The sequence below is a fragment of the Dama dama genome, chromosome 16, assembly GCF_033118175.1.
Source record: "Dama dama isolate Ldn47 chromosome 16, ASM3311817v1, whole genome shotgun sequence".
Taxonomy (NCBI): domain Eukaryota; kingdom Metazoa; phylum Chordata; class Mammalia; order Artiodactyla; family Cervidae; genus Dama; species Dama dama.
The window spans coordinates 22,798,384-22,812,102 of record NC_083696.1 but is presented as its reverse complement, the minus strand read 5'-3'; the positions used below and the strand labels follow the sequence as shown (position 1 = coordinate 22,812,102).

Here is a 13,719-nt window from a genome sequence, read left to right as displayed (position 1 = left end):
TTGTTCAGAACTGCCACCAGGGAAACTGGTCAAACTTCCATTCCTATGTAAAATCAAGATACTATTAGTGAGAATGGAGGGACATGGGTGCTGGGACAGGACGCCAGCAGTCTCTACCCTAGGAAGCAAGAACAGAAGCAAAAGTGAGGGCGTGGGAGGCTGTGGAGAGTTCAGGGTAGGGGGATGAGCGTTGCTTTTATTGGACCAGTAGTGGTGGACATGGACTTGGGAATGAGCTCAGCGCGCATCTGGTGCATCCCGAGCTGGTAGCATCATCCACGCTGACAGCTCTCCCCCAGGGCCTGGGTATCCTACAGCTGCGTAGGATTTCTGTGGGTGTATTTAGTGTTCACTGGACACTCTGGGATTGCTGCATGAGTCCCATTCGGAGACTCTCACCTGGCCTGGGCTTCTGGACCCACCTGTACCTCACTTCCCTACTAAGGGCTGGAGAGCAGGGACCCCACCCTGGGCCCAGGCTGAGGGTGACATGTGACCCACATGATGGGCCTCTCCAAGACTTGGCTCCTCGTGAGGCAGCCCTCTCTTCTTCCCCTCCTAGCCTCCTCAGCCTCCTGGTGTATCTGATGTTGCGTTCAGTGTGGCTTGTGCCCTTGTCCCTGGGTGTCTGGGCTACATCCCCGTGGGCTTGGCCTGTAGCCCAGGGCCCGTCCTCTGATAGCTGTGTTGGCGCAAAGCCATGCTCCATTCATGCATCACCTGTGGCTGCTTTCAAGCTACTCTGCCAGGCTCGAGGACCTGGGACAGAGGCTCCAGGAATCAAAAAGCTGAAAATAATGCCCTTTTAAGCTGTTTGTTGACAAGAGGTGCCGCCTCCACCTAGGATGGGCCAGTCCCTGGAGGAAACAGACTCGGTGTACTCCTTGATTAATAGGTACGTCGGGATGGAGAACAGACACTGGGTGGAGGCAGGGAGCCTGGGCAGGCAGCCTTCGGGCTGGAGGAGGAGGTGCAGAGTGGGGCCCGAGCAGGGAAGCTGGGCGGGCACATGTGGCCTGGCTCCTGGTGTCTGGCCCTTGCCCAACATCCCCCCAGTGGCAGGTGCTCACCGTGAAGTCCCCTGTGATTCCTTCCTTAGTGAGGTGGAGCCGGGGTGGTAGTGCCCCTTATTACACATAAAAAGCAAATGCAATTAAAAAAAGACCCTCCCTGCCCCAGAGCACTGTGGAGGGTGAGCTGTGCTCCCTGCTAGACTTTGGGAGCCAGACAAGCCCACCAGGGGTATGAGAGATAACTTCCCAGGCAAAATGAGGAAGGAGCCAGGAGCACTTCCTGGAGTCGGTGACTTAACTAGGGCAACCGGAAGCCAAAACGTCTCCCCAGACCCTCTTGAGTGGTTTGGTCTGCCGTGATATGTCAGAGGGCAGTTGGTCAGGCACTGGCCTGGGGCAAGCTGAGAGAGGTCTGGGGAGGCTGAGCCGGAAGAGGACCACTGGAGAGGGAGTGAGGGGCTAGCTGTCCCTCGGACACCCTGAAGAGTGGTGGTCAGGAGGCTGACAGTGATGGTGGGGGCAAGAGGAAAGTTCTAGAAAGGGAGGGCCTCGGGCCGTCAGTTGGACCGGTAGACGTGGAAATGGGCTGGCTTGGTTGGGGTGGAAGGAAGAGGAGGGGGTGAGGGTGACTGACTCTCGGGGGAGGAAAGAAGCAGCTGCTCGCCCACTTTGCAGAAGAGGGTACTCAGCGTGAGGAGGAGACTGAGCGCCTGTGGACTGCATTGGGGGGCCCTGGGGGCAGCATGTAGAGAATGCAGGGGTCCCACTGCACTCTCTTCCCCACGTGTGGTTGGCAAGGGTCCTGCCTCTGCTCAGGCCAGTGTTTTCATTTAAACCTTTCCTGAGAAGCCGGGAATGAGTCCATCTCAGAGGTTCACTGGGTTCCTGGTGGGGCCTTGGGTCAGAGGCAGACCCCAGTGTTATCGATAATTGCTCCGATCCACTGATATCCGCAGGTTCACCTGCGGGCATATTCATCATATATTCACCTCACATATGGTGCACGGTCTGAGCAGGCAGCAGCCGGACTCAGGTGGTCATGGGGCAGGGACAGAGGGTTGGTGCCAGGAGACCTGGGGACCCCCAGCCCCAAGTTTCTCTGTTAAGCACTGGCCTGTTCTTGCCATGAGGTGGCATCAGGGTGGCCCGTCCTTTGCAGGTGATCAGCTGTTCCTGCACGACCTGGCCCTGCGTGTATGGATGTGGTGTGTGTGTACATGTCTGTACTTAAGCACACATGTGTGCTTGCACGGGTGAGTGTGCTTACACATTTCAGCCTCCACCCAGCTCCCTGGTCTTAGCTCTGGCCATCATCCTTGATGAGTATTACAGGAACTGGGAAGCCAGAGTCTCCACGGGAAACTGAAACCCCAGTTCCGTTCCCTTCCTTCCCATCACTTTACCAGCTGCACACGGTGCCCACACAGGGAAGAAGCTGGGCAGCCAGGCGTGCGTTTGTCCTGCTGGTCGGGTCCCTGTCTGTCCTGTGTTCCAGGCCAGTCTGAGGAGCAGGAAGCCCTGACCCTGTAGCAGCTTCTGGGGTGCAGTGTCTGTGTGGGGCTGTCCCCCTCAGGAGGCCCCTTACGTCTCCCCACTCTCTGTTCCTCCGCAGAAGAGTCCGTTGCTGAGGCTGTGGTGAAAGCAGAGCCTTGGGCGGGGGCGGGGGTGATGTTGAGAGAACAGAAAGCAGGCGTTATTGCCACACATCCTGACTTGCATCCTTTCCTTTGCACTTTCTTCCAGAATTTCTTCAGAAGGCCGTAGAGCAGCGCGCTGTTTGAGAACCAGGTGGCCTTTCACATTTGCGCTGGTGAGAGCGGCAGACCTCACCCAGAGTGAGCGCTGAGAAATGCGGGGCCTGCGGGCTCGTGCCGCCCACCAGCTCCGGGCTGCGCTGCGGCTCTGAGCGGCCACCACCCTACCGTGACGCCCGCTGTGGGCTCCGCTGCCCGCCAGCATTTGCTGCTGAAGCCCCTGCTGAAGCCCTGACTGATGAGGATGTGTGCCCCTGTTGGGGGGCTGCTCGCCGCCCTCGCCGTGGTGTTTGGGACGGCTGTGGCGTTTGCTCCCGTACCTAGGATCACCTGGGAGCACAGAGGTGAGGGCAGAACGGTGACAGGTGCTGGCAGTACCTGACGGGGATGGGCGCGCTGCACCCTGCTCTGGTGTGGAGAAGCATGGGTGCCCTTGGCTGCTGGGTCTGTATTCTTGGCCCTTGTGTGTGGACAGAAGGCCTGCACTGCCGCTTTGGGGAGATGCTCCGATACCTGGAGACACTCGCAGGGCTTCTTCTTGGCCCTCTGATTTGGTTTCTAAGTCAGGGGGCGCGCATGAAGGAAGTTTATCTTCTTTGTGCCTGACGACCTTTGGTGCACACTGCCCAGACACAAACCACAGTAGTGTTTGTAGTAGGCAGAATGTGGAGCTGAGCTTCAGGCTAATTGTTTCCATTTGCTGTTTATTGGTTTTTCTGTCATTTTCTGTCTTGGGAGCTCTGCCTCGGGACGCACCAGTCTTTCTGACTCCGTGGTCCTGAGTGAGCTGTGCTTGCAGGACTCAGCTGTCTTGTGCAGAATTCCCGGCACTGTGTGCCGGGAGAGCCTCTGCCCTAGCACATCTTTCTTCAACACGGGAAAATTAGAAGAGGAGAAAGTGAGAACACCTAATCCTTCAATAAAATCAGAACTTGGTGATCCGTGGAAAGCCAAGTTTAAAATTGATGCTGGGATGGTCAAAAAGAAGAAACAGCTCCCTAGGAAAGAGTGTCAGTACATTTATATTATTTCTAAATAGCTAGTCCTTAAATTCCTCATATTCCTAAATAGCTATTGATGCAATTACCTAGTAAGTGAAAAAGTCACCTGTTACTCTGCTTTGTAAGTTTGTGGTGGTTATCCTTAGAAAATGCTGCAATAGATTTTTTGTATAAGACTTTGAGGTAAATGTTTTTTTCCTGAATAAGAAAATCCTAAATAGTTATATTCTTTATAAACCTCATCTGTGGGTGATTAAATACACAAGAGATAAGACTTTGATGGGATGCAGAGGGAACCCCAGTTGTCAGCAGTTTAAGGTATCTGGCCTGAGGTCCCTGGGAGATCATAAGGTCATACTGCCTCAAGGTCGTGTTCCTACAAGGTCACATTCCTGGGAAGTCATGATCCTGGGAGGTCACACTGCCGGGTTTGGAATTCAGCTGGGCTGGAGGGAGCAGGAAGGGAAGTCATGCCACAACACTGGTCAAGCGCAATGGCTCCATGGTGGCCTCATACTTGGTGGTGGCCTCGGCGGATCTGTTGCGCCCAAAGGTGCCTGAGTTCTGGCTTTGGCCCGGGCCTGGCCACCGTGGCAGCAGACCCCAGGCATGGCCCTGGTGGGTCAGCAGTGTGCTAGAGGGAGACTGGGTGCTCCAGGTACGTCCAGGCTCAGAAATACCTAACACATTCTCCTCTTGCCCTTCCCTCCCCAGAGGTACAGCTGGTGCAGTTTCACGAGCCGGGCATCTTCAACTACTCGGCCCTGCTGCTGAGTGAGGACGAGGACACCCTGTTCGTGGGTGCCCGGGAAGCCGTGTTTGCCTTAAACGCACACAACATCTCCAAGAAGCAGCATGAGGTATGGTATGGGCTCCCTGTGCCCCTGCTGTCTTTTTCTTTCCAGCATTTCCTCCTCAAGTCCATGCACTGGGCTCTTCCTGCGGTGGCAGTCCCCTTCTTGGCTGTGCAGCCTCACCCCAGTGGCCGGTCCCATGGGCCGTCCTGCACATCCAGCGAGCAGCCTCCCTGCCCACCGGGGCCTAGGGCACTGTTATCCAGAAGCTCCCCTCCTGCCCTATGTCCATGAACCCCATCTCCGGGTGTTTGCCCTGGCAGCCTCCGTCCTCCCCAGGCTGGCAGCTCACCCGGGGATCACACTCTTTTTATCTTGGATTATTGACTGTTTTATTACGGAAAATCTCAGGCACACACAGGAACAGAGGGAGTGATATGATGACCCCTGTACCCCCTCGCAGAGAAGGCAATGGCAACCCACTCCAGTACTCTTGCCTGGAAAATCCCATGGACAGAGGAAGCCTGGTGGGCTGCAGTCCGTGGGGTCTCGAAGAGTCGGACACGACTGAGCGACTTCACTTTCACTTTTCACTTTCATGCATTGGAGAAGGAAATGGCAGCCCACTCCAGTGTTCTTGCCTGGAGAATCCCAGGGACGGCGGAGCCTGGTGGGCTTCCGTCTAAGGGGTCACACAGAGTCGGACACGACTGAAGCGACTTAGCAGCAGCAGCAGCAGTACCCCCTCGAGGCTCCTGCAGGACAAGGCTTCACCCCTATCCTCTCATCCCTGTCCTTGTCCTCTGCTCCCGGTGGGAGCAAGTACCAACCACACATTCTTCATCCCCAAAAGTTTCCCAGAGCATCTCCTAAAGGTAGGACTCCTATTTTCTTTTTTTCCAAAATATCATTATTGCATTCTAACAATTAATGTCATCAAATAGTGTTCAAATTTCATGGACTCTCACATTAATGATGTTTAACTATTCAGTTTGCTTGGGTTGAAATCAGACTGTCTATGTGGCTGGGCACTCTGCCATCGAATCTCCATTTCTAGAAGCTGCCCTCGGTCCACTTGCTGGGAAAGCTGCTCTCAGTCCTGTCAGGCCCCCAGTGTTGGGCTGGCTCCTGTGAAAGGCAGGACCCTCCTCCCAGGTGGGCATTCTCCTTGCTCTTGACCATTACAGTCTAGAGCACACCAAGAATTGCCGAATGGGACATTTTGCCTCTACTTTCTCCATCTGTGTGCTGGAATATTATCTGTGAAGGGGGACTGCCCATCACCAGCTATTCACATCTCCCAAGGCTAGTTCCTGTGGAAATGGCAGGATCAGAGCTTAAAATCTTTGCCTTTCTTTACTAGTTTGCAAAATAATGGGTAAGTTCACTCCGAAGGGAGACATTAGGTGTGGAGACTGTTTTTAGTATGACCGTGACTCATGGATTCAAACGTTTGAAGTGTCTCAAGCCATTGCAGCCAGACCCTCACTCCGTGCTCAGACTGTCCCCTCCTAGCCTCTGGCAGTCTCTCCTTGGCTCCTGAGTCCTTAAACACCACACAAGTGGTTGGTGTAATTTTCTTGTTTTCTGAAATCAAGCTGGCCCACACTCATCTTATGCATTTTCTGCCCCAGACCTCTCTCATTTTCTTGTTTTTGTCTTCATCTCCAGAGGCAGGCATAGTACGTAGTTTCTGTTTCACATAAATGAGATTGCAGTCATTATGCTGTGAAAATAAAGTGTTTAAAATTGTAAGGCGCTTAGAGCAGAGGGGTGCTCACAGCCTGATTCCCTCTCAGCCCCTGCTCCCGGTGTTGGTCAAACCCCAGTCTCCTCGACAACTCGGCCCAACACTGTCTTTCAGAATGTCATGCTGGGAGCTTCCTGGTTCCACTAGGCACATAGATGCTCAGTCAGAGCCTGCATTGTTCTGTTAATTCCCTGACTGTGGCCCTTCAGACTGACCAAGAAGCTTGGGCCCTGTTGATGTGAAAGAGAAGAAAAAGTGAAAGGACCCCAGGCCAAGCCTCAGTGAAACCCCCGAGAATGTGGTTAAGGGCCTGTCAGAGTTCATGTTCCCGTGTCCTCAGGCATTGCCTGTAGATGACGAAATTGTGTACATTTTAATTGCAAAAGAAAGTTACTGTTTGGAATGGGACTTTGTTCTGCTTTCACGCGTCCTGGTCCTGATGAGGGCCCCCATTTCTCTGAAGACATGTCACTGGGGGATTCAGGTCACTGCTGTGGAGAAGCTTCTCCTGCTGCTTCCTGACCCCCGAGTGCCTGAAGCTGACTTCGGTTCTCTGGGGGGAAATGTATTTTGGTGTCAGAGATGGACTATCACATGGGCAGATGTGGCGTCTGGGGACGGTGAGGCGGGAGTGTGGGAGCCTTCAGTGAGGCAAGACTGTTGCTTCCCTGGGAGGTGAGGGGCCAAGGCACCTGCCGGCCTGACTGCCCGTCCACCTAGCGTGGAAGGAGCAGGAACCCAGGTCTCAGCGGAAAGACGCTCGACCTGAGGAAGCCATGTGGCTCCATCTCTTTCACCTGCTGCCATCACATAAAATTTAAAGTATCGTAACCCTGCTGTTTCGCTGAGCAAGTAAATATCTAGACTTTTTACTGGACTCGAAAATCACTTTTGAATGGTTGAAAAAACCCACTCGATGTTTGAAAGTGCCTCCAGTTTATTTAGGGACTTCCCAACTGTCCCGTGGCTAGGACTTTGCGCTTCCGTTGCAGGGGGCAGGAGTTCCATCCCTGGTCGCTGAACTGAGCTCCTCCATGCTGTGTGGTGCATGCCCCGCTCCCCCAAAAAAGAGAGAGAATGCCTACAGTTTAGGTTTTGATGACTAATTCTCCCCACTTCTGGTTGTTTTGTTTCTGAAGTTGTTTTGCAGTGAGTAGTGGTCATCTTTCTTCCAGGCCCCCTTTCAGGCTGTGCGGGGTGAGGATCACAGAACACTCTCAAAGCCCCTGTTGCTCACATGCAGCAGTGTCTGCTCTGAGCCCCACTTTGTAATCTGAGATGTTAATGCCTCCGGGAATACCTGTGTTTCAAATACCAATGTGTGCTTTGTAAACTGTGTGTTTATATACCAGTCTGTCCTTTTTATTAAAGGGGGAACATGCACTGAAATGGACTCTTTCCTTCTTCCTCACAGGCTTATTGGAAGGCCTCAGAAGATAAAAAAGCAAGATGTGCAGAAAAGGGGAAATCAAAACAGGTAATTTATTTTGCAAGCTTCAAAGACCACCCGGGGAACGGCTTACTTGTTTTACTCTCCCCAGTACCCCGACTTATGCTAAGTAGCCCCCAGAGTGTTCATTGCTGCTTATCCTGCAGGTCACCTCTCTGTTCCCAAGTGGTGAGCTTGGGGCTCTCAATGCCAGTGCCAAACATACACGGCTTTTGAAAATTACTTTAAAGTTGATCTGAGTTTAATTGGTCCAAATGGCCTGAAACTTTGACTGTAGAAAATGATGTCTGATGCTTGCCGGCTAAAGGTGTAAAACGCAGGGAGGCCTTGTGCCTCTCCTAAACAGCAATGGCCTGGAGGGGTTGCTACAGGATTTTTGGCAACATCTATCCATTCCTGGAGATTCTGCTCCTTCTCTAGGAGATACTGGGCACCTCAGCATGGGGCTTCCCCGAGGCTCAGTGGGTAAAGAGTCTGCCTGCGGTGCAGGAGACTCTGAAGATGCAGGTTCAATCCCTTGGTCGGGAAGATTCCCCTGGAGGAGGGCATGACAACCCACTCCAGTATTCTTGCCTGAAGAATCACATGGAGAGGAGCTTGGTGGGCTATAGTCCATGGGGTCACAAAGAGTTGGACACAGTTGAGCAACTCAGCACAGCCTGATCCATCTGGGGAACATTGGGCTGAATGTCCATCTCCCTCCAGAATTTTGGGTTACCACCATCTGCTGGGCCAATGTCAGAGTCTCAGAGTATAAAAGCCCCATCTTCCTTGGTTGTTGGTTAAGACAGCTCAGTTATGGTCAGTTTCAGTAGTTGGTGGCTAATTTCAAAACAATTAAAATTTAAACAAAAACAGAAATTTTGGCGAAACTTTTTTTTTAGCAACATACTAAGCACTGTCACGAAAGTCACTAAACTGGAAATGAGGGAAAATGCAGGCATTGCAATGTAATAACAGGTGTCACAGGGAGTTATCTTAGACCTAAGTTACAACAGGCACTTGGGCTGGGCCCACGTGGAGGTCGTACAGTGGACAAGGGTCCCTCCCAGTTCTTTCACGGAGTATGAATTACTTCCAACCAGTTTAAAAACAGTCATGGCAAAAGAAGCCTTTCCTGAATGGAGATAATTTCAGATGTTAACACATATAATCCCAGTACACTGCAGCCTAGAATAGCCAGTGGGTTCCTCAGTGGCATCTGGTTTTCCTGATGGGCCTCTCTGATGTGCAGCCAGGCTGGGAGCCCCTCCTTAGTCCTGCCTCTCCCCTGAGCTGGGCAGGCTGGGCACACCCCTCTCCTGAGCAGCACTGTTTCCAGTTGCATGCATTAGGGTGTCAAGGGTAGGGTCCCCCAGAGAAAAAGGAAAGCAGAGGGAATTCTGCACAGCACACCCCCACGTGGGTCTGCCAACACAATGAATGGTTTGTGTTGCTCCTGAGAGCAAACGCATTTTTTCCTGTGCTGGCTGTCCACTGAGATTAAGGGTCAGCTCTCCTTGCTTTCTGGCCGGCATGTCTTTGCTGAGTATAGATCAGTGACTGAGGTAGCAGCCCGTGAACCCTGTAGAAACTGAAGCATGCAGGCCAGCTGCACATGTAGGATTGCCCAGGTCTGGGATCAGATCTCAGGGAGCCTGCCCCCACCGTGCCGGGCAGAGCAGGGCTGGCCTGTGGAGATGGAAAGCGTCTGAGGCCCGAGGTGGTCAGTGATCTGTGAGGAGCTGCTGTCTGGTGTGGTCCCTGTTCTAGAGCGAGCAGGGTGAGCCGTTGGGGTCGTGGAGGGCGTCCGGTGGAACCTGCTCAGTGCTTGACCCGTGTGCTTCTCTTCCCTATAGACAGAATGCCTCAACTACATCCGTGTGCTGCAGCCGCTCAGCACCAGCGCCCTTTACGTGTGCGGGACCAACGCGTTCCAGCCAGCCTGTGACCACCTGGTGAGACATGCGGGCGCCCTGGTCGGTGGTTGAAGTGGAGTGGGGCTCGAAGCAGCGCTGAGTAGTCTCTATTCTGCAATCGGGGAGGATTTTCCTCCTGCCACCCCTGTGGGAATTGGGGCAGCTGTGGCTCCCCACAAGGCCTCCACCCCCTCAGCAGCCTCCTCTAAGCCTTCCTGTCTATAAACCACCATGACTGAAGGCGTGGATGGGGCAGGACTCATGGGGCCGCTGGCCCGTAGTGTGGGGCTGGCTGTGGGGTGACCTTCTGGGGAGGCCAGTGTTGACGAGGAGAAGCACCATCATGCCCTGATCCAGCATCTTGCCTGTTTCTCATTGACGCATTTTGCATTTTGTGAGGAAGCATGTGTGACAGGGGCCGTGGTTAGGTGGAACAGTCAGGACTTTCGCTCCTGTGTGCTAGGTTCATGTATGTTACGGGCTGAATGTTTGTGTCTCCCCAAATCCAAATGTCGAAGCCCTAATTCTCTGAATGTGATGGTATTTGGAGATGCAGCCAGTGAGGAGGTAATTAAGGTTAAATCATGTCATGAGGATGGGGTCCTAATCCGATAGGATGATGGCCTTTGAAGAAGAGATAGAGGCACCAGAATCTCTCTCTTTCTCTCACCACATGAGGAACAGTGAGAAGGCAGCTGTCTGCAAGCCAGGAGGAGGTTCCTCACCAGGAACCCTCCTTGCCAACATCACCCTGATCTCAGACTTGCAGCCTGAGATCCATGAAGCACGACTGTGTGTGGTTGCAGCCCCACCCCTGGTCTGCGGTCTTCATGGCCGCCCGGGCTCACTGGGACAGCACATCTGCCCCTCTGGTCTTGGGGTACCACCATCCAGTGTTGGCTATTGAGGTGCAAGTTGTTCCCTGATCCTCTTTTCTGGAATCTGCCCCTCCAGGGAGTGACAACATGATGCCAGTTGGGTGAGCAGTTTTAGAAGCAGGACCCATCTCTCCCTCACCCATGTCATGTCCTTCCTTGCCTCTCCTTGAGTCTCGTCAGTCACCTTCTGCTGTGTTAGGGTCCTTGGGAGAGGGGCCCCCACTCTCCCGCTGCCCTCCCACCACTCCTGACCCGCTTGCTGACAATTAACGGGAAGGAGAGGGCAGACTGGGCAGCAGCGACTCACGAGAGACACTCTTTTTTACTCAGATGATCTGATGAGTCATTTGGAACAACCACAGAGAGGGGAGAGGAGTGTTTTCAATGCACTTCAGATTAAAAAATGAAGCACATTTTCTAGAGTTTGTTCCTGATTTAGTGAGTACCTGTCAAGTGTAAGGTATGCTAGAGTAGAAAACTGTTTGCTAGAACCCTAAATTCATTGAAATTTAAAATATGTTTTCTGTTCTATTCCCCATTCTGTAGTTATAATTATTTTGTTATGTTAAATTCCTTGTCCTTTTTTTTTTGAAGATAAGAATTATTATTTCATTTGTTTTCCATTTATTTTTATTAGTTGGAGACTAATTACTTTACAATATTGTAGTAGTTTTTGCCATACATTGACATGAATCAGCCGTGGATTTACATGTGTTCCCCATCCCGATCCCCCATGTTTTCCAAACTTGAGTCAGAGATGAATGACAAGACAAAGTCTGGGCAAGGTAAGGACCTGCTTAGAAAACCTTGCATCAGTACACAGACCCCTGGGGAGGGGTCCACACGTGGCATGGGTTTGCCTCACTGCCGTGTCCACAGACTCTGGCAACTAGGATTGGGATCTGGGGTGGAGGGGTGTTCCACGGTGCTGAGATCTTCACTCCTCAGAGACAAACTTGGTTTCTTTTTGCTTAAGTCTTACTAGTCAGAAACATTTTGCACATGAAGGATTTCATGGCTAAACTCTGCTAGTCAGATGCTCAAGTTAAGTGTTAGTCGCTCAGTCGTGCCCAACTCTTTGCGACCCCATGGACTGCAGCCTACCAGGCTCCTCTGTCCGTGAGATTTTCCAGGCAGGGATACTGGAGTGGGCAGATGCTCAAAGTATGGAATTTAAGCTTAAATTCCATAAACATGTTGGTTTTGGAGGTGGGGGAATCATGTATTTCACTTAAACCTAGACCTAGGGACTTCACTGCTGGTTCAGTGAATAAAAATTTAGCTTGCAATGCTGGACACTTGGGTTCAATCCCCGGTTGGTCCGACATGCCTCAGAGCAACTAAGCCTGTGCTCCGCAACTACTGAAACCCGTGTACTCTGGAGCCTGCATGCTGCTTTGTGAAGCAATGAAGATCCCTCGTGCTACAACTAAGACCCAACTCAGCCAAATAAATAATAAATAAACTTTAAAAAAAACAACCTAGACATATTTTTCCCCAGTGTTTAAAATAAATTTCAAGCCAACGGAAAAGTTGATCATGCATACAGTAGACTGTACAGTTGGGAGCATCCATGTACGTGCACGTGTGTGGACATGCTGAGTTGTGACCTGTGATCCCTGAGTGCTGTCTCCCAAACATGATCTAACCTCCAGTCTGCATTCAGATTCCTCAGCCGTCCTGCTGAAATGCAGTCAGTGAATCACACTGAATGCACTGTCTCCCCCGTTCACAGCTCCTGACCTGGGAGGTGGCAAATCTGAATACTGCTTCCACCAGCCTGTTAGAAATGTAACTACAGTTTTTTCCATGCCCCCAGCCCTTTCTTCTCTGTGACTGTGATTGTTTCCCTGGCTCTGACAGACATCGAGGCCGCTAATCCACCCATCACAGTTGGGATGTCCATCTTCTTAATCTCCAGGCTGTCAGGTGGAAAATGGAACCCTTTCATTGCTGTGTGCTTCCTAGGTTGCCGGCAGTACACATATCCTTTCTAGTCTGCACTGCTGGATGGGTTTTTTCTTCTCCAGCTTGCTATGTTTTGACCATTTTCCTCCTGAGATGCTTTCTTACTCATTTGTATAAACTTCTCACATATTCAGGGATGGACATGCCTTGTCTGTCATTTTGCTCTCGTGTCCCGCACTTTGCCACTGTTGATCTGTCTCCTTCTTTTAGTGGACAGACCCCGTCCAGTCCTCTGTGTGCTGGACCTGTCTGTTTTTCCCCTTTCTTGGCTTTGAGCTCTCTCGCCAGGTGCAGAGAGATGGTCCCAAGACTGAAATGGTCACCCATACTTCACTAGTGCAGCATGCTTCCATCTTTAATACTCTGATCACCAATCCATCTGGAGTGTATCTTGGTGGGTGGGATGAGGTGGAGGTTCTGCTCCTTTTTTCTGTTATCTGTTCATTGGATAGCCTGCTCCCCCACTGCTTTGAAGGCATCTTTATTGATGTTAAAAGTCTGTGTGTGGCCTTCCGGTTCCTTCCGGAGCACATCCTGTGTTTGGTTTTCCCTGGCTGTTCTGTGACCCTAGAGAATCAGCATTGACCATCTCGGTCTTACAGGGGAGTCAACTGAGGCTCCAGGACCTCAAGGTGCTCTCGAGGGTGTCAGAGGGTGCCAGGGTGATAGAAGTTGCCAAGGTGCTGGCCTCCAGACCTGGGACCAGCTGGTGACAGCATACGTGCTATCCCCTCCATCTCCCCAGAAGAACAAGTCTGAAAATTAAATGATCCAACAAAGATGTATGATCAGGATGACTGCAGGATTTCAGACATTTTATGATACTCTTCCTTCTGCTCAATTATAGAACTTAACATCCTTCAAATTTCTGGGGAAAAATGAAGATGGCAAAGGAAGGTGTCCCTTTGACCCAGCACAGAGCTACACGTCTGTCATGGTCGGTGAGTCCTGCTCTTGGTGTCCATTCCCGGCTTGGCCCCACTGGACCCAGGCGGCCCCGTTCCTCCTCCTCTACAGTGATCCCCTCTGCTTAGTACCCATATTCACCGTCCTCACAGAAGGTCCAGGAGTCTCTCTATAGAGCTCTTGGCTTCGTTTTTCAGTAGGATAAATGGCCACCTCCGCAGTCTTCGAGTTAGATTTGGGGACAAGATTATTTTATATCTATCGTCTGTGCAAATGACCTGGATGAGTCGGTCAGGTTGAGGGAATG

General features: G+C 51.8%; 1 protein-coding gene across 3 annotated transcripts in view; it reads left to right on the top strand.

Annotated features, from left to right (window-relative positions):
* SEMA4D (semaphorin 4D) overlaps nt 1-13,719 on the top strand; it is a 120,123-nt gene that overhangs the window by 90,697 nt on the left and 15,707 nt on the right. For all 3 annotated transcript variants that reach the window (XM_061163555.1, XM_061163556.1, XM_061163557.1), the window contains 5 exons: nt 2,757-3,111; nt 4,483-4,628; nt 7,727-7,789; nt 9,601-9,699; nt 13,354-13,447. In XM_061163555.1, the coding sequence (XP_061019538.1) occupies nt 3,006-3,111; nt 4,483-4,628; nt 7,727-7,789; nt 9,601-9,699; nt 13,354-13,447 (508 nt within the window). In that variant the 5' untranslated portion in view covers nt 2,757-3,005. The remainder of the gene's footprint in view (nt 1-2,756; nt 3,112-4,482; nt 4,629-7,726; nt 7,790-9,600; nt 9,700-13,353; nt 13,448-13,719) is intronic.